We start from the raw sequence: 27,100 nt of genomic DNA, 5'->3' as shown, positions 1-27,100 counted from the left end.
CTGAACTTAAGGTTTATAATTATGATTGCAGCATGAGCTAAATCCAGGATTTTGTTTAGAATCTGAGACAAAGATACCCAATCCCTTTAAGATTATATTGTAGCTGGACTTTAAAAGAAAAAATATAGAGCTTCCTGAATGGTGATACAGGAAAGTGTATTTTTAGTTCTTGTTCGAAAGCCTTGGAAGGGTAAAATTCCAACACAAACCTGTATTGAAATAATGATACAAATCATATCTAAGGTTTCAGATTTAACTGGAATTAAATTGGGTGACTATGAGCAAGATAGTGTAGTTGGTACTTAGCATTTCCTTAACAATAATTGCCTGCCAAAAGAGATATAAAGTAAATACTGATGCAGAATTAACAGTAAAGAAGGGGGGGGGGGGAGGGGATACCTGATTACTATACAGAAATAATATAATCAAGATACTTCATGATGCAAGCCGATTATCATCTATGGTTACGAATCAAAATGATATATGAATATAACTAGATTGATCTTCATCTGCGAGTAGTCGAAAAATGCCATAGAGCGGTTTTACAAACCAAAACAAGCAATTTTTAAAATTCAAGTTTGATTTTAATCCATTCATTGGTTCTGATAATGCGTTCACAAGCTATTTTTGCATACATGAGCCCCATGAACTTTGACCTCATGACCCCAAAATCTAATCAGTTCATTGGCTCAGCAAGATACACACATGTCTTGAGTTTGATGGTATTCCATCAATCAGTTCTTGACATAACGCGGTCACAAGAAAGGGATGTATGGACGAACAGAAGGACAAACCGAAAACATAATGCTTCTGGCTACTTCGGTGCGGAGGCATACAAATATCTATAATAAGGTCAATAATAATGCCATATTTTCACTATGATACAACTATTTTGTAAAAATACTGTTGAAGATTTCTTTGTACTGTCATTACCCACAATATATAAAATTAATTAATTAAAACCAGGGCATCAATAAATTAGATGAGAAAGAGCTACGGCCAAGAAATCTTCTTGATCTTGGGCTTGGGAGAGGCATCATCAGAGGTTTTCATCTGGAAAAGGAGAAAAATGAAATAAGAATACAGTGATTTAGAGCAATTTAACTAAAGGCTAAAAAGAAAAGAGAAAGAAAGAAAAGAATATGCTGAAGAATGACGAATAATTTGCCACTATTTCTTGTATGATTATAGGATAAGAACTTTCATTGGTGATTAGGTACTCTTTAACATCTGGATATCACTCCATCATAAATAACAGCAACAACAAAAAAACAAAATAATAATGATTATAACAATTAAACAGTGAAAGGCAACTGGACACCTTCTGCCCAGATTACAAGTAAATGTGGGTATTCAACTATGAGATAACTATTGTAGAAAAAACTCATTTAGGTAGCTTACCAAAATGGAGTGGCACAAAATGATCGGTAGTGAAGTGTGTTAATTATAAGTTCTTGTATGACTATTTCAATGAAAGTCTAGGTAACATTGAGCCTAAACGAAATAGTACAATCCATGTATCAATCAGCTGCATAACCTAACTATATGGTTCTAACTCTATGTGAGAAATAATTATGATTTTCGACAACTATGTATTTTGCATTCCAAAAGTGTCTATTCATGCGAATTGATTTCACAAAGCTATCTTACCTCCCCATTTTCAATAGTTGACGGTCTTTTCAGAGACACATTTCCGGAAGATGCTGCTCCTTTATCTTTATCTCCAGATTTTGGAAGAGTCTCTTGTGATTTTGCAGTAGAGGCAGACGAGTTATAGACTTTTAATTTGGTGGATTTGGGTGTGGTAGAAGACGAAGGACTGATCACTGACTTTCTAACACCTGTTGTTGGACTGTTGGAAGATGGCGATTCTTTGTCACTACTTGGGGACTTTCCAGGATTCAGTTTAACGACAGATTTGCCCTGGTTGTTGACAATAGGCGGTGGTTTTAATCGGCTGGTGCAGCTAGCACTTGAAGGTAGACCTGTGGACATGAGTAACCCACTCGCCCGAGACCTATATTGAACAGCAAGAAACATAAAGGTTATATCATCATTAGTTATGTACAGTGGAGCAAGTTATGAAATTCAATTTAATCTTAAACACAGAACAGATTAATCAGGTTTGATTGAGATTTAATTTATGCAGAGAACTGACCAAGCATACCACAAAGTAGCCTATACGAGATGCCCGCGCCGATGGTAGTCTCCATAACGCGACCAGTATATTTGCCATAAAGCCAGACGCGTATTGGATAGCTAACCACAGCGTGATAGAGAATAAGAGGGGTGGGCAGGCAAATTTCCTGTGTATGTGTCTGCAAAAGAGGGGGAGAGAGAGAGAGAAAAACTGGCTGACACTATAAACATGTAGAGCAACAATCTTATATCAACTACACTCCACCTCGCGCTTGCAAAAAATTCCTGGATTTTACTTACGCGCGACATGGTAAGGTATTGAGTTTTTACGACTGGATTTGTGTACATTAGTTTACATGGAGATTCAGCACAGGCCGCCCAAGAAATGCACACATTGAATACGAAGCACCTCTTTGCAAGGATTGACAATAGAAAATAGAACTTCCACTTTTGACCATCTTAATATTTGAAATTAAGGTACGTTTAAAGACAAGATTAAATATCACAGACTCTAATATTGAAATAAGAGATTAAGTAAATTGAATCTGTCTTTTGTTTTGGACCTTTTAGCTTACATGAAAATGACATCTGGACAGTCACTGGTTTGGAGTATGCTACATGTACATGTATAAATTTTAAAATGTGACTGACATGACTTGGTACACACTTCCATTTACCTCTTCTGTTGTTCCGATATACCAATGGAAAAGCTCTTCTCCGACTCTGATTTAGAGCGAACTCTCTGCATATTGAGTTTCTTGATGACCTTAGCTGTGATTTGACCTCTCCTATTTGACCCGGGTTGTCTCTGAGGCTGCGGGGTCACCGTCCTCAAGAAAATCTCAACAAGGATTTCTTTGTCTTCTTTCTGTTCTCCATCTAGCTTGATGTGCCTCTGAAAGATCATACATAGCAAAGAAAAGGAACAAAATGTTATGCCATACAAAAACTAGATGGAACTTCGACTGCGCGCAGTCGAAAATGATGCCTCCGTCATAGAGCCATTTTACAAACCAAAACAGAAGAAATTTTTCAAATTCAAGTTCAATTGTAATCCATTAACAGGTTCTCAGAATATCGTGATTACAAGCAATTTCTCATATACATATATGACCCTTTGATCTTTGACCTCATGACCCTAAAATCTACTCAGTTCATTGGCTCTGCAAGATGTCCTGAGTTAAATAGTAATCCATCTGTCAGTTCTAATGAGAATGGGTTCACAAGCTATTTTTGCATACATAATGAGCCCATGACCTTTGACCTTTGACCTCATGACCCAAGAATCTACTCAGTTCATTGGCTCTGCAAGATACATACATGATCTAAGTTTGGCAGGAATCCATCAATCTGTTCTAATGATAATGCGATCACAAGCTATTTTTGCATACATAATGAGCCGCATGACCTTTGGCCTTGACCTCTTGACCCCAAAATCTACTCAGTTCATCGGCTCTGCAAGATACATACATGACCAAAGTTTGGCAGGAATCCATCCATCAGTTCTTCAGATAACGCGATCACGAGAACGGGACGTACGGACGTAGAGATGTACGTACGGACGGACGGACAACCCAAAAACATAATGCCTCCGGATACTTCGTAACGGAGGCATAAAAAATTGCTAGAAACTAATCAAACTAAAATACCCAGTAATTAAATATCTTTTCATTTTGTGAGTAGTTAAGATGGATTGGTTGGTTTATTGTCATAAAAATAATTATAAATTCAGCACAAGAGGTGAAACTTTATACAGCAAAAAGTACAGATTTGTTTGTTGAAATCAAGATAAAAATTATGAATTATGTAGAAATAAGAATTGCCACTAATCTACTAAACCATGATAACCGTTAAACTAATAATACAGTACACCAATCATATAATAAAACGGTATACATTTCTTTATGACCTGGTGTCATAGACATGTCTTCTAATGTCAACAGGTGTCTGGTATTTGGAATTCTACACACATAGCTGCATTACTATCCTGGCTGTGTATTAAAAACTGTTCTATTGATTCTTTAACATTTAAAACACCGCTATACAAAACTCAACTGATTTCACTCAAAATATGTTCTTTAGTGACAATTGATGACACCTAAATAGCAGTAAAATACGAAATTTTTCAACTTACCGATGTTAGAAAAAATAATTCGAAAATTCAAATCATGAGTCTAATGTCAAACTTGCCAATCAGCAACATCGTATTCATTGTGTGCATTTGTGTGCAATGTATGTATTGACTATTCATGTGTGCAAATGCTGCCTCTTAGCACGTACATGTAGTACAGCGCTAGAGGTCAATAAGCATTAGCATTGACTCTCTATGCTTTGTTGGAGGGCAGGTCCAAGCTATTTGCTTTGTGACGTACGGGACATTCAGAGACTTTAAACAAGAAATAACAATGGATGACATTATTTATATGACTATCTTTTGGTATGAGTCTGTGGCTATTATGGGCTAGTTCATTTGTGGAAAGTTTTAGTTCTGACCAATTCATAAATTAAGTTTTAATGTAATTAATGTGCTGCGTGACGTACGGGACCAGAGAATTTCTGACTTTTTCAAAAAAAAGTTCATCATAAAAGTTCTCTGAATTTAGTAAGTTATGAGATTTATGGTAATGATATCTTAATTCATTATGGAATCAAGAATTAATCACAACTATTATCATATTTTTCTGACCTTTCGTTATTATGTAATATACCAAAACATAAATGTGTGCATGTGACGTACGGGACACGTGACGTACGGGACAACTTTTCCCTATGGGAAAATGCATTGAAATGAAGAATTTTCGTCAAAATTTGTTAAATGTGAACAATTTTAACTTAAATCAGTGACAATTAGAGTGTTTTAGAACCCAATTAGATCCTCTGACCATTACTTAATATCATCTGTGTTAATTTATGAGGTAAATCAATACAAATATTACTTTAACAAAGAAAACAAATTGAATTAATATTCATACACACTATATTACCATTTTTATTCCATTTACCCATCTATCATGTGCAGTCATGCTTCTTTTCTCATTTCTTTTATCCATTCCATTCAACATTGCAAAATGTTTTTAAATAATAAATAATGAAGAAGATGAAGTTGAACTCGTTTGAAACACAGGGGCACACTCGGCACATCATATTTTGTCAAAGAACATTTCTTAAGCTTTAAGTGTTTGTGAACAAAGATACATTAAAAATATGAAGTCTTTTCTTCATAGCTTGTTTCAATTACTTGATAGTAATATCATAGAATGTTGAAGGAATTCAAAGATAATGCTGGACATATTGTCTTTTTTATATCCTTTTATCACAGATTAGAACGTGTATATGTTATTGTCATATATTCAAGAATTTTGATGTACATTAATGTAGCCTACATGTTTGTGAAAGATGGATACAAAAATATAAATCTTGAATGTATTTTGTATTGATTAAAATATCTTATTAACACCACCAGATATAAGAAATTAAAACCCTAAAGGTTTGTGTGACCTTTTTCACAATTCAAATGATTAATTTAAAGCAAAATCAACAAAAATGCATGGGTGTAAAAGTGATAAAAATCTTAAGTGGGTGAGAGTGTGAAATACTCAAAAAGGCTATCCTTCCTTAAAAGTTATGATTTAGTTTTTAGGAGATCATAATTCCCTAGCTGGCTCCATAACATGTACAGTGTATGCTGTAATCCTTTACCATCATATATGACATTTAAATAGAATATCAAAAAACCTCACATGGAGAGCTTGATAGCATACATGTGCTATTCTTACCTGCAGCATCTATGAGTTGTAAAAGCCAGCTTCTGGCGCATCCACTACCATATAATTTCATTAGACTCATTCCAGGAACTAGTACACTATTATGATTTACATATTTAGCATCCTGCCAATGTTGGGGACATCAACTGGCAAAATACCATAGTTGATAATACCAGGGGTCTGGCTTGAAGACTAATTACATTAACAACAAAAGTACAAACAAGTAAATTCCTAGAAGGGACCCAGTTGGAATGTTCATATATCCCTGTATACAACAAGTTTCCTAACACAGTATATATTCTCCTTTTGGTCATTTCCTGTTTCACATCTTGCATTGGTTTTATATGAGGTTGTCCCGTACGTCACACACTTGTCCCGTACGTCACATTTCTTAATTTGATTATGTAATCAACACAGAATTTTTGAAATTTTTGTTAAACTTATTTTTTGTTAGGTATTCATCTAAATTAGAACTTCCTAGAATATCTTTCAAAAAAAAAATTATTTTCATAATTAAAATTAAACAAATTATGATCAAATTGTGACGTACGGGACATCACACTTTGGAACCTACCTCATTTGCATAATTAATTAATTTTGAAAGTTTTTATATTTTTTTCCTATTTTCTAGCATGATGGTCTTCATGTCCTGAGATATTTAATTTTAAACAAATAATTCAAATGAGATACAAAAATAAAAATGTAATGTCCCGTACGTCACGCTAATTAATACAAATCGAAGTTCGTGACCTTGGCACTCTTCGTATTTTGATAATTTTTTTAATTTTTTATCAGATTCGTAAAATTCATAGTTTCAGCTTTAAAAAGAGGTATAGTTTGTTAAATATATATAAAGATGAAATTTGACCCCCAGAGGGGACAATAGCTTGGACCTGCCCTGGAGTGGAATTCTAGTCTCCCCTCTTTCTCTCTAATCTTTTATCTCCTTATTGCAAGTCACTCTCTCTCTCTTCATTATCTTTCATATACATGTACATGTATTATAGGCCGTTACTTTAGTTTAGATTAGTTTAGTTTAATTAATAATAGTTTAGTTTCATCGAGGGCTGCAACCATTTCAAGCTTCATGCTTATGCTGTATCCCTCCTATATACAGTAATTGTAAAAATGAGCAATGTTGTACTTTGAAACGTAAATTGTATCACACTGATGGACATACAGTACACGCCGAAAATCTCCGCAACACGATTACACAATTTATTTTTAGGATTACACGGTTTACACGATTCACCTGAATCGTGTAACTGTGTAATCATGTAAATTTACACGATTGAAGAATGTCGCTCTGAATCGTGTAATCGTGTAAATAGTTAAGTGCATTGGTCGGATGATTCGACCAGATGCAACAATCGTGTAACTGTGTAATCGTGTAAATTTACACGATTGAAGAATGTCGCTCTGAATCGTGTAATCGTGTAAATAGTTATTAGGGTTATAAGGGCATTGGTAGAACGATGCGACAAGCTGCAACAATCGTTAAATCGTATCCTGCTTACACCAATTGCTTTATACACAACTTAACTTCAGTGTACATCAATTAATTACTGTACTTTATATTCGTGTATAAACCTCAGCACTTTCCACTAACATGTATCGTATACTAATCCGTGAGACAAGGCAGAAAAACGTCAGAAACAGGAAGACAGATGAAATAGTAAAGGAAAAAAAGATAGCTACGAGGAGAAGGGAACATATAAAAGGAAAATGAGGGTTGAGAGGCACGATAAAGATAAACAGAAAAAATTATGCAAGAGAGAAAAATGGGAAAACTAAAAAGTTGACCGGAAGAAAAGAAAGAGTGAAATAGAGTGATAAAAAAAAGAAGGGCGAAACATAGTAAAATTAACAGAAATGAGAAGGCTATGAAACGGAGAGGAAAAGAGACAAATTAATAAGGTAAGAGGGGAACATAATGAGGAAAAGAGAGGCGAGAAAGATATGGGGGAATGGAAAGATATTGAAAGAAAGAGAGAGAGTGAGAGAGAGAGAGAGATAAAAAAACTTTAGTTGAAAGAAAAGGGGCACCGATCAGATTTTAATAGGGGCATTTATCGGAGTTGATGGGGGCATTTATCAAAAGTGAAGAGGGGCACTTCTCGTACTTAAAGAGGGATACATACTAGAGATTAAAAGGACACTAATGAGAATGGAAAATGGACACTTATTGTAAAGGAAAATAGGAACTCGTCGAAGGAAAAGGGGTGTGTGTCAAAAGAAAAGGAGCACTTATCAGAGTTAAAAAGGGGAAGGGGCACTTTTACAAATTAATAGGGACACTTGTCAAAGTAAAATAGGTACTTTTCCTACATACAAAGGGGCACTTTGGGGGAACTTGAAAAAGTGGGGGGACACTGTGCCGCTAGCTAAACGTAACTCAAAGACAGTTGGCCATTCACTTATTCTATTCATTCTCGGCTTGCAACTGTTCCCTACACTCTGTAGCCAGTGGCTTACATACTTACGTACATGTAATACCTATTGTTCAGGGGGATCCTATGTTCAAGGGGAACCCCCTGAACAATAGGTATTACGTAAGGATCTCTGCCTGTAGCTAGGGCAACGGCCTTTGTCCCCGCCGAGGGTCAATGGCAGGCCACATTCAGAGTAAGCTTCTTTTGTATGTGACAGGAAGTGTGCCCTTAAGCCTTGACCGTAGCTCTTTATACATATAGCTGAATAATGCAATGTTGTAAAAGGTAATTTACGAAAATGAGGAACGCTAAAAAAGCAATAAGTGATCAAAGTCTAAGGCCCGAATTCACAAAGGAGGTTTGTCGTCAAACCTTGGTTTTTGTGCGTCATATGACGCGTTTTGACGCGTTTTTACAAACCAGGTTTGTAAAATGGATAATGATTGAATAAAAAAAAAGTATAACGATATTCATAGTAACGAATGAGCTGGTGAACATAATTCTAATTGGTACAGCCTTGTAATGTAAGAGTATCACAACAAACTTAATTATGTTAGCCCTCCTTTACATTTTGTAATCATTTTTACTTATTTACAACTTAGGAATAACAAAATTCTCCCCTTCCTTCGTCGTTCATCGCTTTTTTCTTTTTTTCTCACCGAGGATTAAATCCGAGAGTGCTTTTCGGGAAGTGGACTGATTTTTTTAACTTTCAAACAGTCTATAATAAAACTAGAGACAAGACACTGCAATTAAAAATATATACAAGAGAAAGAAAGCGTAGTGTTCGCTATCCGCTCGTATCGTCCACTTGTCCTCGTTCAACCAAGAAGTAACTTCTTGCTTTTACTGAACTAGACATCCTTAACCTGCTCACCATCACCACTGAAGATAAATTGTAACACAATTCCAGCGAGCAATCGATCGTGTAATCGTGTTGCGGAGATTTTCGGCGGGAAGATTACACGATTACACGATTCGACCTGAATTGAGGAATCGTGTAATTTTACACGATTACACGTTTACACGATTCAAATTTCGCTTCATTGGCAAAAAACGAATTGTGTAAAAATAAATGGTTACACGATTCCCGCGAGCAGTCGAATCGTGTAAATTTTGAATCGTGTAAATCGTGTTGCGGAGATTTTCGGCGTGTACTGTATGTATGTTTTAAGATAAACTTGAGTTCTGGTCATACGATTGCATTGTGAAAGAAACGTTGCGGAATCGATCAGAAAATGTTGATCATCTAGCATATAAGTATTAGTGTGTACTGCAAGGTTCTGGAATCATCAAAATGAAGAGAAATTTGGCCCAGTCTTGGTAAAGTTACAAGCACTCTACACAGAAAGATCATGTATATGGGACTACGCGACACATGCACGATATCTATTCGGTCCGGATAGATATAATAATTTACCAAATATATCAATTAGTAGGCGGTTTCCCGGGAATATTTGTATCATCACATATTAGTCAAAACATATTCTTTCACATGATTGGTAGTACATGTAAGAGCTTCCATTTCATTTTTTTTGAGAGGGGTTTCCAAAACTGGTCTATACCTTTAAACTTAAAGATAAACTTTAGTACTGGTAATGCGATTGCATTGTGAAAGAAAAGGTGTGGAAAGGATCAGAAACAAGTGATCATGTAGCATGTAAGTATTGGTGTGCACTGCAAGGTTCTGGAGTCATCAAAATCATAATAAATTTGACCGAGTCTTGGTAAAGTGACAAGCGCTGTACACGGAAAGCTATGGGACAACACACATGGTGTCGGGGCTGGTACTACCTTGATTTCCTTGTCTTTCTATGCTACATGTAATTACTCAGCCAGTATACATTTTCTTCCAAAATTGTTTGGCACATGTCATTTATTTGTAATCTTGAACATTCAGTGTAAGTTTTGTTTGATTCTGTGAGAATTAATTTTCTTTTTTTTTACCAGAACTCAAGTAATATCTTTAAAGCCCAAGTCCACTCCAATTTAAACAAAATTATAGCATTTTGTAAATAAATCAAAGGTTAAAACTGTCAAATATTAATGGGTGTACTTCAATCACGTGATTTTTAAGAGCGATTTTTGTTTCGGTTATTTCGAGCAAAACATTTCAATTGATGCACAGATGTGACGTACATGTATGCTCCTCACAACGAAAGTGCCAGCAGTATACCTTAATACATACGTTTTTGTGAAGTGCCCCGATGCGTATTATTTCATTCACGTAATAAGAATAATAGTATTTCAATAGAAAATTAATGGAATCCGAACTGCAATATTAGTCGTTGCCAGGCAGAACAAACATTATAACTTGCCCTACCTAGCAACACTTAATATATGCAGTTTGCATTCTGACTGTTGAAATACTGTTATTCTTTTCAGGTGAATGAAATAGTTTGTAACTTTGTATCAAGGTGTTTTGAGGACCCTACGTCATAAAAATGCATTGTGGGGGAGAACTGGCTCGGTCATTAACTCATTTAGAGTAAAGGAGGGGGTAAACGACCAGCTTCAGTTTTCGGCCGATCCGTTGGATGCATGGTAAAATCCCTTTAAAATACATCGCATAATAGCATATCACATATCCCACACATACCATACCATGCCAGAGTCACTGAAGAACCACATTTGCAATGGGAAAATATATCCTAAAATATAGCGATGTAATCAGCGGTCCTGCTACTCAAATCTGAAAAATCGAGTATCTTACGCGTGTATGTAAGAAATATGGGTACCATAAAATGAGCTTTATTTCAAGTATTTTTCAGATTTAGAGCCCGATTTTGTATTAGTCGCAAGCTCAAAAGTATCTCATCGCATGTATTAAATCAATGCAGCGCACGCACGATATGTCTGTCTAATTCAGATTCCAACTTCCAATCACTGCAGTGCTAGTCTTCGACCAGGCGAGCACCGGGGAGCTCCGGCGTGGGATACCTGCTCCGCCCGCTTGTGCTTTAGATCAGCACGGAAACGCACGGCGCACGCGCGCTTCCTATTGACTTTGTACATGCGGTCGTAAACTGAATCGCTAGGTCGATAAGTGGCTCCAAAACAGTGAAAACTGAAATGAATATTGTCATGGCAATTCGTGATTTTTTTCTGGGATTCTTTTTTTGTTTAAATAATAATAATATTTGCTTCATGATTTGAACAAGAAATGATAATAAATAGGAAGTAAAGAGTCCAAAAAATAGGATTTCGTCTTAAGTGGCCGAATACCAGCTCCTTTACTCAATGTTCTTGAGCTGCTAGTATCGCGATATATCGATATCATGTCTGTCATTGCTTCGTGAAACGGTTTATCCGCTTCATGACATCTCCGTAGGTCGCCGACAAAGATGTGACTGTCATGAAGTTGGATTCGAGAAACGGCCCCCAGCTGGACTTTTCAGTGAAGTGGAAATAGTTGGCATAGTTTTACGTTGTGTTGTGTGATCAGTGAACGCGCATTACAATTTGTATCCACACACACACACACGTAATTCTACAGATGAAAAGAATATTACAAGAATCATGACATAACTCCGGGTACATGGGACTGCGCGTCCAAAATCAAATTAAAAGTCGCATTAAAATCACATCCAAATACATTATTCCCATCAAATTAAGTATTTATTGTAATTACCTGCACTAGAATTTCCACAAGAGTTCTCTTTGAAAGTAACTCTGGATATAAAAGATCATTTAGAGTGACCTCCTCCATTCTGCTTTTACACTGAAAAATGAATGCATGCTCGCTCCTTAAAACTAGCGACCACTAATAAGGAAGTTGCAGTCGTAGTACAGCGTCCTCAAAACGGCCAATCGAAACGGGAAAGGAAAATTGTGCACGCCAATAGGAGCTAGGAGTTACATCATGGACCTATTACGAATGGACGTTCGTCGTTTTCTTAACGAATTCATTGTGATTGTCTCCGTCAATGTCGTCAACATTCCGTACATGTTTCTTCACTTTGATCTCATGATGGTCACCGCCAATAAGCCGAGACAGAATCAAGATAGTGATTTTAAACATGTTAATCTACATGCGCAGAAGATAATATATCGCTTAAATCATGGGAAATCGACTGTGCAGTTCTGGTTAATAATTGGAAATCGTTGTTCCGTGTACTGTGTTCTATATTTGAAAAATGTGTTGATATTACCAAATAGGTTTTGTTTGGATTGTTTGGGATTTAAAATCCCGTTTTCCCCAATTTCCTCATAATATTCCAGAATTACAACGCACAGGGCTTATAAAGTTCATGGCCTTCTAATTGTTTTATAAGGTCATTGGTGCGTGCAAAAGTGTGCAAATCAGTAACAATAAATTTCATATCACCAAAATCGTCTGCTTTTCAACTTTGCTGCTCCCCATTGGGGATGTTTTTATTGAAGACATACTCTTACCAGGAAGCTGTAATTAATGGAGATCCCGTCCAAGAGGCCCCTTTGAAGTCATCCGTGGCACCGCGCGTCTTTTGTTTCCCCTACCGTAATCCCCTTAATCCCTTCCGAAACCGTACAGCTCCCTAGTAGCACTAAGTCCTCCCTTTCCACACATAGCCCAGCCCAGCGAGCACGGCGGCTTTTGCTTTGCAGGTCCGTACTTGGGGTGAATAGTGGTGATAACTTGACAACTTCTAGCCCTAAATCAATAAATGCGCAAACATTTAACACAATTTCATTTAGTTCTTTAGGAAGATAAACCTTTGGACTACCTTTCTAGCTATGAACAAATTTCGGAAATTTTCGGAAAATATCAAAAATTAGATGAGAAAATCATGATGATGAAAACCTTTCATTCGCTCTAACTCATGATTTCCTTGGTCGATTTCGCTGGTTGAAATGACCATGTCTTCAGTAGAGCTATCCGAGAACGGAAAAAAGCATTTGATGACTAATGGAAAGTTGCATTGGTCATATGTTGTGAATTCTGTATTTTATATGTTATAGCTAAATACATCTTCATTGAACATGACTTAATTTGTCGGTGCCACGCATGGCTTCAAAGCTCGATGCTTGCATATTTTTGCAAAAGAGTGAATAGAGAACTTAGGGAAGCAGATTGCATTGCGTAACATTTCGTACTATTTGAAATGCCAGAGAGGGACTGTCCATTGATATGGACAGCTGTTGATGGAAATGGTGGCTGGAGAGGATTACATTTCTTTTTGTTAAGCCAGGTTAATCTTGAATATTTTTCCCTCGGAAAATTCTTTCGAGACGGTATCTCCATTCATTACAGCTTCCTGCTCTTACAGAGCACACCATCCAAACAAAACCCAAGAGAGGGAAACCGCTCCTTTGTCAATGCCCGAAAATGCTTACGCAGTCGTTATTGTTATAACAGCTGAATGTTCTCATTAAGATGTACATAATAAGAAGGCGGTGACTATCATTGAATCAAAGAAAGAATCACGTTGAATGTCCATCCGTAATAGGTCCATGGTAACATATGTACTACACTTCCTTGATAGGAGTAAGATAGGAGTAAGAGACTGGAGAGTATGAACAAAAGTACAAAAGAAAAAGATCTAGGGGTTCTAGTAATATAATAATAATAATATAATAACTTTTACTTATATAGCGTTTTTCATAAGACACTTATGTCAAAGCGCTTTACAATATTAATACAATTAAAACTAGACAGAGTAATGACAAGAGAACAAATATGAAGTGAAATTATGAAACATAAGATAACAAGGTAAGGTAACAATTTAAGAACTAGGTAACAATTTAAGAATTAGGTTGAATATGCATTTTCCATTAGGTAGGTTTTTAATTACTCACACTGACTTACACCTGGAAGGTGATTCATTCAATTCAATTTATTAATATTGTCCTTGCCATGGTAGCAATTTAAAAACATTACAATCTCCTGCTTCTTTGCTGTGAGAATGAAACTGTGCATTGTACATGCACACATTTTACTTGCGAGTGGTGACACAGTACGAAATAAAACAATATTGAATATTACTCAGGACTTGATTTTGAAAAAAGGGAAACATTGCAAGTTCTACTGTTCTGCTTTGCTTCAAATGGTGGATAGGTCACGTGACGTATAAGATGGCGCCAATCACACGGACAGTGTATACTACATACTTGATGCTGGGCATGCTGTGTGTACTAGCTACATACCAGGGTGCATCAAGAGATGGCAACGATGTCGAGGTAAAATACGCAATAAGATTATAGTGCTCTACAGTACGTAACGAAAACAGTGTAAATATCCTCCAAAATTATCACTGAAGGATATCTGCATGATTTTTAATCACAAAATAATGGATGAGGGTCTATTCAATAGGATGGCACTAAAAGTATTGACAATGTTTTACGCTTGAGTGAGAATTCGCTTATTAACTCGCAATCGTGTAATAGAAATCATGCAGATATAGTGAGAGTATTATTTTAGAGCATATTTTCAAAGTGTGGACTGGCATTGTATACGTGTACTGGAATCGTTTGAAATGGAAATCCACGCGAAAAATTGTGATTCAAAAGAGTTATTCGATGACTTCGTTAGAGTTGATTCAGCTCAAAAGAAAGTGATCCCTAATATGACACCTTTGAAAATAGATTTCCACTCCTCTCCATTAATATAATAGTTTTGTTTAAAAATAAGTGTGATACACTGGCGTACCTATGGGGGGGGGGCAGGGGGGGCAGAGTGCCCCCCCCCCCTGACGGGCTCCAGGGGAAAAAAGAAAAAGGGGAAAGAAAAGAAAAAAAGGAAAGAAAAGAAAAAGAAAAAAAGAAAAGGGAAGAAAAAAAGGAAAGAAAGAGAAAAAAGGAAAAAAAAGGAAAAGGAAAGAAAAAAGGAAGAAGAAGAGAAAAGGAAGAAAAAGGGAAAAGAAAAGGAAAGGAAAAAATGGGAAAAAAAAAAAAAAAAGACCATGGCCGTACGCACCAGGGGGGGGGGGGCAGTTGACCCCAGATATTTTGAAAACGTACAGTTTTTTTCCTGAAAATGTAGTGTAGGCCTATACCAAATCCTTCAATTCTGCTTTTGAAAATGCAAAAGTACCCTCATGACCAGTTCGGTCGCTCGAACTCCTTTCACTCCTTTTGCTTTTGAGATTCTTCGAAAACTTTTAACGCATCTTTCCCCCTCCCCCACCAGAAAAATATTCCGCATACGGCCCTGAAAAATTAAGACAAATGAAAATAGGAAAATATAAGTGATATAACAAATTCGAAACTCTTCGCTGGCGCGAACTGCTTGCTAGCCTATTTTGTATTAAATGTTTTCACTTGCTCGTCCCCCTGAAAAAAGAAAAGGATTAGCATTGCCTAGAATACCATTGTGCCTGCCCCGACGGGCCCCGACCTGCAACCATGGCAACAATAACACACAATGTATGTACCAAATGTTACTAAAAGAGACTAATTCATTTTTCTCGCTCGCTACACTTGCTCGCGAATAAAATGAATAGATATTGCTTTGGAAACAATTGTGCCCACCCTTGACCTGCAACAATATCATTAAAAATGGAAGAGTTTTTTCGCCCTCTCGCCAAAAAGGAATTGAATCGCGTTAAACGCGATTGCGTCCATTCTGACCTGCACCAATAAAAACTAGTTTATTTATTAATTTCTATTAAAAGAGATTTTTTTTTTTGCTTGCTCGCTATGCTCGCTCGCCAAAATGGAATTGACACCGCTAACGTGCCCGCCCCAACCTGCAACAACCAGTTAATAATTATGTACCAAACGTTATTCAAAGAAGTTTTGGTGTGCTCGTGCTCGCCAAAACGGAATTAACATCACCTTAGACATGATTGTGTAAGCCCTGCCCTGCAACAAAAAAATCTGAAATTTATGAACTAATTATCATTACAAAAATTTTGCTCGCTCGCTACGCTCGATCGCCAAAATAGAAATAACACCGCTTTTATAATCACGTCCCTGACATGGAAAAATGAACCCAAGTTTATGTACCATATTTTCCCTATAAAAGAGAAGTGATTTTTTTGCTCGCTCGCTACGTTCGCTCGCCAAAATAGAAATAACACCGCTTTTAATAATCACGTCCCTGACATGGAACAATGAACCCAAGTTTATGTACCATATTTTCCCTACAAAAGAGAAGAGATTTTTTTTGCTCGCTCGCTACGCTCGCTCGCCAAAATAGAAATAACACCGCTTTTAATAATCACGTCCCTGACATGGAACAATGAACCTAAGTTTTATGTACCATATTTTCCCTATAAACGAGAAGTGATTTTTTTCGCTCGCTAGCTCGTGGAATTATGTGCCCACCACTAACCTGCTACAATATCATTAAAAAGAGAAATGTAGGGGGTTGCCTGCCCGCCAAAATGGGATTGACATTGCCTTAAACACGATTGTGCCCGCCCCCGACCTGCAACAATGAAACAAATTTTATAAAGCAATTCATTTAGAGAAAGATGTATTTAGGCTCGCTAGCTAAAATGGGTATGAAATCACCCTAAACACAATATTGTTCCCGCGCCCTGCATGGGACAATTGAACCAAGTTTAAGTGGCAATTATTAAAAAAGGAGTGATTTTTTTCTTGCTCGCTACGCTCGTTTGTAAAAAAATGAAATTAACGTCGCTAACAAGTGAATGTTCCCACCCCAACTTGCAACAATACCAGTTTATATACCAAACGTTACTTTAAGATTTTTTTTTGCTCGCTCGCTCGCCAGAAGTGAAAATTAGCATCGCCTTTTTTGTTTGTTTCGGTCGCTTGCCCCCCCCCCCCCCTGACGGAGTACCCCAGGTACGCCACTGGTGTGATATAAGTCTTCTAATAAAGATAAGATCATATGGAAATAAAAGGTGATACATGATTTACATACCTGCGTTATATTATTATTGCAACTAACCTTTTTGTTATAAGTCCATTCACCCCTCACTCATCCATTAATTCCTTCATTTATTTCTTCATTCATTCTTTAAATAGACCTTGTTTCGTTACAGTCTAAGTTTTGTCAAATGTGTCTTGATATGATCATCGCCTCTAACATACATGTATATGTAAAAATAAGTAATGGAAATGCGTAATTTCGAAATTGAATCATATTTTACAAGTAGAATTGTAACATTCTCATGTTTTTATTTTGTATTCAGGAAGCAAGTCCCATTGGCGTGAGTATACTGACCTCTTATATATCTTCCTCCCCATCTTCTGATTAGCAACTCATTTTCACTTTTTTTTTCTTCCTGTCATAATCTTCCTTTATTCTGTTCTGTACCTGTTGTCCATGAAATAAATGGTTATTCTCATATGACTGCTTATGCAGCAGAGAATAAGAAGAGATCGACGGTAAAACAGGGCAATAATGTCATTTTGAAACATTATCAATTTGTTGTCGGTGTTGTTCCTAACTTTCTGCAATAATCTCACTTTTTATATTCCTTGATTACGCATGAAGTCTAATATCTTGCTTACAAACAAGATTAATCGTTACTCATTGATTGTTATCTCAATGTTTCACTATTTTGTATTCACAGTCCTGTATACCACGAGGAAGATAGTGTAACCTAGAGTTGGGTCATCAGAACATATGTTGTTCTGGTATGACGTGTGTCGGTGACAATGGATATTATTTCCAGGATCCAATAAGATGTACTTGCAGTGACATGACAGGTATTCTATAGGTTATTTGGAGACGTCATGCTGAGGCCTTCATCGTGCAGTGGATCGATAATGGCTGAAAAAGAAAGAAAGAAAGAAAGGTTATCCGGCGAGATTCCTGCAATAAATGACACATCATGATGATTAAAAGTACTCAAAGCTAGCCATATATCAATTCATATTTAGATATTTTTATTGTTGAATTAATTATTAGGTCTTTACTGCAGCTCCCCCATACATATAGTACTGTAATTATGGACATAAATGTTGGTGTTTGGTGAAATATTATTTTTTAGATGAGATAATTTGAACGTAATATATGTTAGTTTGCCGACGCCCCCCCCCCCCCCTTGTCAACTACATCACATGATACAGGATCTGAGCTATACTGAACTTAGACTATACTTTCATAGATGATGTAATATTTACAATACTTATCTATAATCTGTTATTCAGAAATTGTCAAGCTTGTTTAGACTTCTAGCGGAAGAAATTGTGTATATTTTTCACATAGAGTCTGAACTTGTAAACTAAACAACCCCTGTTTCACTAGCGATATCATAGACCATGATAAATATGTATTGAGAAAGAGAGACAAAAAGAGAAAGAGAGAGAGAGAGAGAGAGAGAGAGAGAGGGGGGGTTATTAACATTATGAAATGATTTAGCATTTTAGCATTTTGCTTGTCAATCGTGCACTCTCAACAAACATTTCATTGTTTGTCATTATAGTGCTAATGTCAGAGTTATGGACACTGTTATTAATATATTCTTTATCGCAACATGCTTTGGACGATGAAATAAAATCATATAATGTTGTAGAGATCACTAGGTAGTGGAAGGAGCTTTTATAGAAATAAAATTTCGGTTACTCTATATTATACATATTTCCATCATTGTCCATACGAAGAAGGAATATTGTATCATGCATTTATATAGAACCGTTATTGCCTCCTTTCCTCCATCACATCGATTCAATATTAAAATTTGAACGTATTCAATATGAATTCAATATTCCTTGCAAGCTAGAAAGAAGATGATTATACTTTCACCCCCCCCCCCCACTCACCATCATCATCATGTGCCGGGTATGTTACAAACATCGGCTGTCGTGGCCCTCTATTTCTGCCTATTTTCTAGTATTCTTAAAGAGCTGGTATTGCTGATTTGATTTTGGTTGCCCATGTAAGGCTTAAGGCTTCTTAATATGTTTTTTTTCTAGATAATCATATCTATATTATGTCACAAGGAAATTGCTTTTGCATCTTTCTTATTGTGTTGCTGAATGATGGTTTTACTCTTGCCGTCACAATTCTTTTCTTTATCTCATGAATACTTTTTACATCTGTTTTCTTTTTGTTTAAAGGAAATAAATTAATAAATTAGAAGGAAATAAATTTGTTTAAATGAAGAATCTTCTTTTAGCCTCGTACGTACCAATAATTATGCTCATATATTCGAGGCCTTGTTAAACGAAATATTTTGAATGACGTCATAATATTGATAGCAATCATTCTATTTCAAGGCGGGAATACATGTACCTTTTTTTGGATGTGATATCATCAGTAAAATGGGACCAGTATGATGAACAAGATATTGTTTGGTATACAGAGAAGACGAGGTGTGAGTATACGCCACCCACCCAGGCGTGCCGCGGACTGATATCAGCGGAGGCAAATTTCCCGAGAGCCAGTATAGAAACAGCCAGTCCTCTCGTAGTAGTCGACATCTCTATACTAGTACCATTCATTTCAATACATGGACAAGGTGTTCGTTATAGAACATTAGTTCTGTCAATTTTTTTTCTTGAGATAACTATTTCACTCATCTTTGTACAGGGTGTCTAAAACACAAATAGTACTAGTGATGATGGTGATTGTTGTCGGTGTGGTGGTGGTGGTGGTGGTGGTGACGACGGTGGCGATATTGGTGGTGATCGAGTTGAATGTCGTGGTTTTCGGAGTGTTAGTGGCTGTGGATGTAGTAGTGGTAGGATTTCAGAACTTAACTGATTTTAGATTTTATTATATGAGCATCTACTAACTTTGTAACCTCTACTTCCCTGTCCTGAGCTGAAGATGGCGCTATCCTGGTTTTGTATTTGAGTACAACTGAGTGTAAACTCTCAGAAGGAAAAGGGCGGTCGTTGAACTACGAAATTCCTGTTCGAAGAACAATATAGAGCATTGATGCACAGATTCAATAAAATGCTTTGTATCTCCCACCAACAATAGCTCCTGCAAATCAAACGCTTGTCCTAAGACTAACCGACATGTATTGAAACAACCATTCAACTAAATGGATTCAGTTGTCACACTCAAACTTACAAATGTGTACATATATTATGTAAAATCTAATATCGTACTTTCTAAGCTAGCATAGTTATTGATCATTATTCATATATCTGATTCGGTCCTTTTTCCGTCTTCTTCTTTTCACTCATTTTCCCCTTTTCGTCAGGTTATTAATATAAGCTTTCCCTTTTTGCCTTTCCTTCTCCCTTCTTGTACTTTTGTATTAATTGTTCTTTGACCATGTCAGCTCATTCCCTACCTCATGGAGTTCGTCTGATTCCACTGTTCGTGCACCCCTCCTCCTCCTCCTCCTCCTCCTTCTTCTTCTTCTTCTTCTTCTTCTTCTTCTTCTTCTGCTTCTTCTTCACCATCTTGCTCTTCCTCATCAGTCCGTTCCTCACTGACCTAGAGCACATATTTGGTTTTTTTTTGTCCCCGAAATTGGAAAATTAAGCCAACCGATAATGCGTTCAGTAGGGGGGGGGGCACTTTTTTGTTGTCACCCTTTAGCACACACACAAAAATGGGGGTTCATCCAAAACACACACCTAAAAAAAGGGGGGTTACCCCCCCCCCCCCCAAGTTGAAGTTTTGACAGTTCAAGGACGAAGTCAAGATTGACAGTTTATAGTACAAAAGAAAAATTGGTTTAAATGAATCTTTATAGATACAGCTATTTGGTTTATTCAGATATTTTGTATTGTATCTTGTGTAACATGAATGATGTACTCAATTTATCTTTGTTATTTGTATTTGTATTTGCAGATCGAATCAAAAAGCTTTACAGTGTAATGGGCCCATAGTAGGTCGGTGACTACGAGTTCAGAAGCAAAATGAAAACTCAGAGGAAGCTCCAATAGTTCAAACGAAGATTATTTATTTAAGGACATTTTAAAATAGCTTATTCTCTCAGAGGCTGGGCCGCCCTATAGATCGAGCGAGTTAAGCAGGACATCTCGCACATGGCATTTAAATACTCAGGTGCCCGACGAGGCTTCAAAGTTACATGATCTTATTCAGGCGCGTACGCAGGGGGGGGGGGGTGTTTGGGGGTTAACCCCCCCCTTGGTATTTTTATGTGTATAAGCCCCCCCTAAAAAAATCCAACCCCCCCCCCCTTTGGTTTTTTTTTTTTTTTTAATTATTCCCATGGCTGACCTAAAAAAGGCGACCTTACCCCCCCCCAACGGAGCAAAATGTCAATTTTTCAAATTTCGAGACAAAAAAAAAAAGTGTCCTCTTACCCCCCCCCCCCCCCCCCCGCTTATTCAGCGGCTGGTTGAGTCGATGCGAAATTTTCGGCCCGATTTCAAAATGTTAACCCCCCCCCCCCCCTTGAAAAAATTCTGCGTACACGCCTGACCTTATTAGCCAATCAATTACAAGATAGGATATATAAAATGACCTTTAGGTCACCTAACCTCGAGATCAGTTCAATATACCATCAAGAGAGAAGTAAGACATTCAATTAAATATAAAATAAATATAAAATCACAAGGCACAATAGATAGAGTGGTTAGGACTATGTACCGAAGAAAATAGGAGGAGCCTACAGACCCGCGAATACAGAGGCGGCAGACCCGGGGGGCAGGGGGGGCATAGTGCCCCCCCCCCCCACTTTTTCAAGTACCCCAATTAGTGCCCCTTTTTCCATGGGAAAAGTGCCCCTTTAATTTTGTAAGAAGCGCCCCTTTTTACATAAAAAGTGCCCATATTACTTTGACATGTGCCCCTGTTAATTTTTAAAAGTGCCCCCTCTCCTTTCCACCTCTGATATGTGCCCGTTTTTTTTTACACCTTCCTCTTTTCCCAGACAAGTTCCCAGTTTCCTTTTTGCAATAAGTATCTATTTTCCATTCTCATAAGTGCCCTTTTTAATCTCTAGTAAGTGCCTCTTTTCGGATACGAGAAGCGCCCCTTTTCACTTTTGTTAAGCGCCTCCTTCACCTCTGATAATTGCTCTATTCAAATCTTAGAGGTGCCCCTTTTACTTTGACAATTGCCCCTTTTCCTTTGTAAGAAGTGCCCCTTTCCCTTTTAATAACTACCTCTTTTTAACTCGGATAAGCGCACCTTATATTTCAACATGTGCCCCCTTTCCTTTCTAATAAGTGCCCTTTTTCCTTATGATAAGTGTCCCCATTTAACAAAGAGCCCTTCGTCTTTTCATAAATGCCCCTTTTCACTTATGAAAATAGTCCTTTTTCATTCTCCTACTAGTGCTCCTTTTCATGTCTGGTAAATGACCCTATTCAATTCTGAGAGACAAATCGTTTTATTTTGACAAGTGCCCCTTTTTCCTCCTGATAAGTGCTCTTTTCATCTCTAATAACACCCCCTTTTATTTTGACACGTGCCCCTTTTCCTTCCTAATAAATGCTCTTTTTCCTTCATAATTTCCGCTTTTCATAAAAGCCCCCTTTTACCTCCAATAAATGCCCCTATCAAAATCTGATCGGTGATCCTTTTCTTTCAACAAGTGCACATTTCCCTTTATTATTAGTGCCCCTTTTTCATTCTCATAAGTGCCTCTTTCATATATGGTGTTTGCCCCTTTTCAGGTGCGATAAGTGCCCCTCTTCACCTCTGATAATTAACCTTTTTTAACAATGATACGTGCCCCTTTTCCTTTCTTATGAGAAACCTATCCCTTTTTCATAAATGCCCCTATCAAAATCTGATGGTTGCCTTTTTCTGTCGACAAATGCCCAATTTCCATTCTCATAATTGCCTTTTCATCCCTGGTGAGTGCCCCATTTTCACCTCTAATAATAATCCTTTGTACTTTGACACGTGCTCCTTTTATTTTCTAATAAGTGTCTTATCCCTTTGATAAGTGTCCCCCTTTCCTCTCATCATTAAACGTGCCCCTAATTTCAAGCGACTAACATCAATATCTCCCAAAGCTCGCTCGCTACGCTCGCTCACAGTTATAGATGTTATAATTATGTTACTTATCAAAGGTCTTTTCAGTTTGCTGTTATGAAAATGTGCTTATTTATAACCCGATGAAGCTGGGTTTTTCCTCTTTATAAGATGTAGTTTTCGCACTGTGACCTCACAAATCTCGTATTTTTCCTCGCTCGCAAATGATTTTTTCGACCATCACACCCAACTGCAAGGTATGATGCTCTAAAAAGCAATATTTTATACGATGTATAAAGAAAAACAAATATTGAAATCATCCCTGATAATGTAATCAAATTTTAGGGGTATATACCAACGTCTAAAAATTGTTTATTTTCGCTTTGAGATTTCCCTTTGTATGTGTCCTTTTTTCCCAGAAAGTGCCCTTTTTTATTGGTGCCCCCCCCCCCCCCACTTTGGAAGTCGCTCCGCCGCCTCTGAGGCAGAATGTCAGATCCCCGGAAAACAGTCTAGTGTGCATGAATTCATGTCCAACGTGTTTATCGGAAATGAACACCTGTAAATCTAATGTAGAAATTCAAGTCCAGGGGTTGTTTACCAGTTCCTGTCATAATATCGGGAACATAATTAATGCTGTTCAACATTTAGATGTATACAAAGTCAAACTATTAACCGTACAAATGGTCAACTTAACCCAACTCCTCTATTGCTATAGCGCCCCCTTAGGTCAATGTTTTGCCCAAATCAGCGTATATCTCCATTTACGGCTGGACTCCCAAACTTCTATTTTTCCTTTTCTTCAACTATTCATACAGGATACCCTTTTATATACCTCACTTAAGTAATCCAGCAATCTGATTGGTCGAAATTGCATTCATAAACTTTAACTGTTCCCGAAAATTCCCGGTAACCATGGTTAAAAAACAGTTCAAAATCCCAATAACCATGGTTATTGGGAAAATAGGTCAGTCTTCATGGTTACCCCATAGGGTTACATGTTAAAAAATGGTCTGAGCGATCGAGGATACCGTACGTGTGCGAAGAATTGGTCGGTAATTTCCATACAATTGAATCTCGATCGATCTTACCGACAATTTTATCTTGCATTGTTGACATTAAGACGAAAATAAACTTCCAAAAACAAAAAAACAACATCTGCCGATAGATCTTGATCTAAATTCGTGCCAATATCAAGATGCATTGCAAAAGTAAAAGAAGGGCCTGTTTAATGGAGCAGCCGCGAAGCTTCCACCACGCGAAGCCGTTTTCAATCCATTTTAATGTATATATATATATAAGAAAAAACTGCTATGTATCGTAACAGAGCGCGATAGCCGAGCGGTTTAAGGCGGCGGTTTCGTTACATCACCTTTGGTACGCAAGAGATCGAATCCCATCTTCGACAAAAGTTTTTTTTTTTTCTTCTTTTTTTTTTCGGCATATAAAAGTATTAATGACTGCCTTAATATTCGAGAAAAAGTTGTTTTTATACGCTCTCGGGAAGGTTACAATTGGGCTATTGCACTCGGCACGCCTCGGGGCAATAGCACAATTCTAACCTTCCCTTGAGCGTATAAAAACAACTATTTCTCTCAAAGCATATTATAACCTGGGTAGAGAGAACCAATAGTGAACCCGGCACGTTATATATGGATTATCTATGGTAGCTTGTCGATCTACGGTAATTTTGAACTATTTTGTATCTTAATTGTGCAATTAATGTATTCGATTTTGTTTGTTGAGAAAAAAGAATAAAATAACATTCCAAATCTATAACAACAACAAAATCAATCCCCCCAATACAAAAACACACCAGCCACTATGAAATGGACAACTCCCATGCACCATGCACACTTTTCGAGGCACCTGTAAAATTATGAATCTTCAGTAATAGGTCCCTCAGAAACTAGTGCTAAGGTCGTCACATAGAATTTATGATTTCAACTGAAGCCTCTCAGTGCATAGTGCATTGATTTTTATTCAAATTTCGTTTCCCCCCCCCCCCCTTTCCATATGTGATCAACATTGTGTTGTTGTCACTTGAGCTATCGATGAATCAATGGATGCGGTTAACAGCGTTGGTGTATTATGTGGATTTATCACATTTAGATTCTGAGTATTGGCAGCGAATTATATCATATTGAAAAGAATGCAATTAATAGTTGTACACAATAATTGTCAGTTAATATATTCTCTATTTCTCCATCTCTCTCTCTCTCTCTCTCTCTCTCGTGCATAAAGAAAATATGAATATAATATAGGGCTTTCATTAAGTCAACTTGAACATTTTATCAGTATTGAACAGGGGAAAGAAATGGGTACGAAAATAATCAAAACGAACATCTAAGATACTAAATGTTTATTCGTGATGGAAACGAACGCAGGTATGTTAACATGTGAAATAATTATTTATAGAGGGATGATGGATCAATTATTTGACGTTGATTTATTCGTTGAATATTACACGAATATACTCAATCCATCTAAAAATAAGAAATCTAGCTGTAATAAATACACAGACAAGAAAGTTTTTAAAAAAAAAGATAGATGCCAGAATGATGACATTGACGAGGATTCAAATTTTGATTAAAAAATAATCAAACTGTGTTCGGAGGTCATATGTATTTTAGAAAGGTTTATCCACCAGCATGTTGTTGAAGACTATTTTCAATTTCAGTCGGTTATGAGCATATGGTCATGGCAGGTTTCGTCCTTGTAGAACCTTTACACACTCTTGCAAATGCAGCAGCAGTAAAACTACAAACTATATTTCATAACGACCACCCCTCCGAAAAATCCTCTCACATCTTAGGAACCTCTTAAGATACAAGAATTCGACATAGCAAAATACAAAGAAATCTTATAACCTTTGCTTTTGGCTAATCCCTTTTCGCTACCAACGTGCCCTCCTCGGCCCGGACTCTCCGTGAGGTTAACAGAAAAGCAAAGGTAGAGAGATAAACCCTACTGTTCCTTGAAGTCGCCCCAGTATTTCTTCTATGCATGATTCCGGTCTCATGTTGAGGTTTCGGAATAAATATTAAATACTTCATCCCGGCTAAGTCCAACAGTAATTCCAGCCAAATCCCTACTTTAGAACTTCCCTCAGAAAATAACGACTATTAGTTGTTAAACCGACTTAGGAGCTATAAAGCCAGTAAGTAATAGTTTGCTTTTCAGACCATTGTACCGAATGGTCGTTCGTTTTATGCTGCGCAAAGATTCAATCAGTTTAGTCTTGGCCATTACAAGAAGTGGGTTATTGATGTAGACAAATGCTCATGTACCCTTTACAGCTCATTTTATGTATGTTATTATCAAAGAAGGAAAAAAGCCAGTCAGTCACTCAATAGTGTCTGACAGTGAAGTCTAGCGAGTAAACGGGTTCCTTGTATGATTTAAATATTTGGACACTGCTAACGTTTAATTTTCACAGATAGGACATACATGACATATTCATAATTCCTGCAAAGTTCTACAGAATTTGATGTTGGCTGCAAAAGCAACACAGTATCTTTAACAGACTAGAAACAATTACACATGGGAAAAATATACAAAAGAGATAGATGAAAAGGAGAAAATGGGAAGAATATACACTGTTGGTCATAATGGTGGAATATTTATTTTTTACACCAATTAATTAAATGATTTTGACAATTATTTATTCCTAATAGATCTAGGTAATAGTATACATTCTCAGATTGTATTGAATGACAACTGGGGAGTGTTTGTTTTGCGTGACTGCTAAAGCATGTGTGTGCTACAATGCTAATCAACTAGGGGACCTACGTCCGTAATGGGGATTAATACCTCATAAAAGGGCACTAATATAGCACATCGACACGGTTTTGATCCTTGGGGCTCACAGTAACGAGGCCATTGCTTAGCCAATGGATCATGACTGTACGCAGCGGGCGCTAGGGTACGTCGACGCCCCCACACACAAAAAAAAAAAAAATGCAATAAATGTTCAATAATTCATTGCATTCCCCAGTCCCCAACAGGAAAAATTC

General features: G+C 37.1%; 1 protein-coding gene across 1 annotated transcript; it reads right to left on the bottom strand.

The window, feature by feature from the left end:
- Positions 1-38: 38 nt before the first annotated feature.
- On the bottom strand, positions 39-12,212 carry LOC105443002 (putative protein TPRXL). Its single transcript, XM_030994995.1, has 4 exons — positions 11,967-12,212; positions 2,817-3,034; positions 1,651-2,017; positions 39-1,053 (listed from the first exon to the last, which is right to left on the bottom strand). The coding sequence occupies exons 1-4, from the start codon at positions 12,042-12,044 to the stop codon at positions 994-996; spliced, it is 723 nt and encodes a 240-aa protein (XP_030850855.1). The 5' UTR covers positions 12,045-12,212; the 3' UTR covers positions 39-993.
- Positions 12,213-27,100: the final 14,888 nt, after the last annotated feature.

The sequence above is a fragment of the Strongylocentrotus purpuratus genome, unplaced genomic scaffold (assembly GCF_000002235.5).
Source record: "Strongylocentrotus purpuratus isolate Spur 01 unplaced genomic scaffold, Spur_5.0 spur5_scaffold_21, whole genome shotgun sequence".
Taxonomy (NCBI): domain Eukaryota; kingdom Metazoa; phylum Echinodermata; class Echinoidea; order Camarodonta; family Strongylocentrotidae; genus Strongylocentrotus; species Strongylocentrotus purpuratus.
This window is presented reverse-complemented; position numbering and strand designations above follow the sequence as displayed.

Bases quoted from the DNA above. Each gene is read 5' to 3' on its own strand.
- LOC105443002 (XM_030994995.1), bottom strand. From the start codon at position 12,044: ATGGAGGAGGTCACTCTAAATGATCTTTTATATCCAGAGTTACTTTCA. The intron at 3,035-11,966 runs GTAATTACAATA...ATGATCTTTCAG, and splicing joins TTGTGGAAATTCTAGTGCAG to AGGCACATCAAGCTAGATGG. The intron at 1,054-1,650 runs GTAAGATAGCTT...CTCCTTTTCCAG, and splicing joins CAACTATTGAAAATGGGGAG to ATGAAAACCTCTGATGATGC.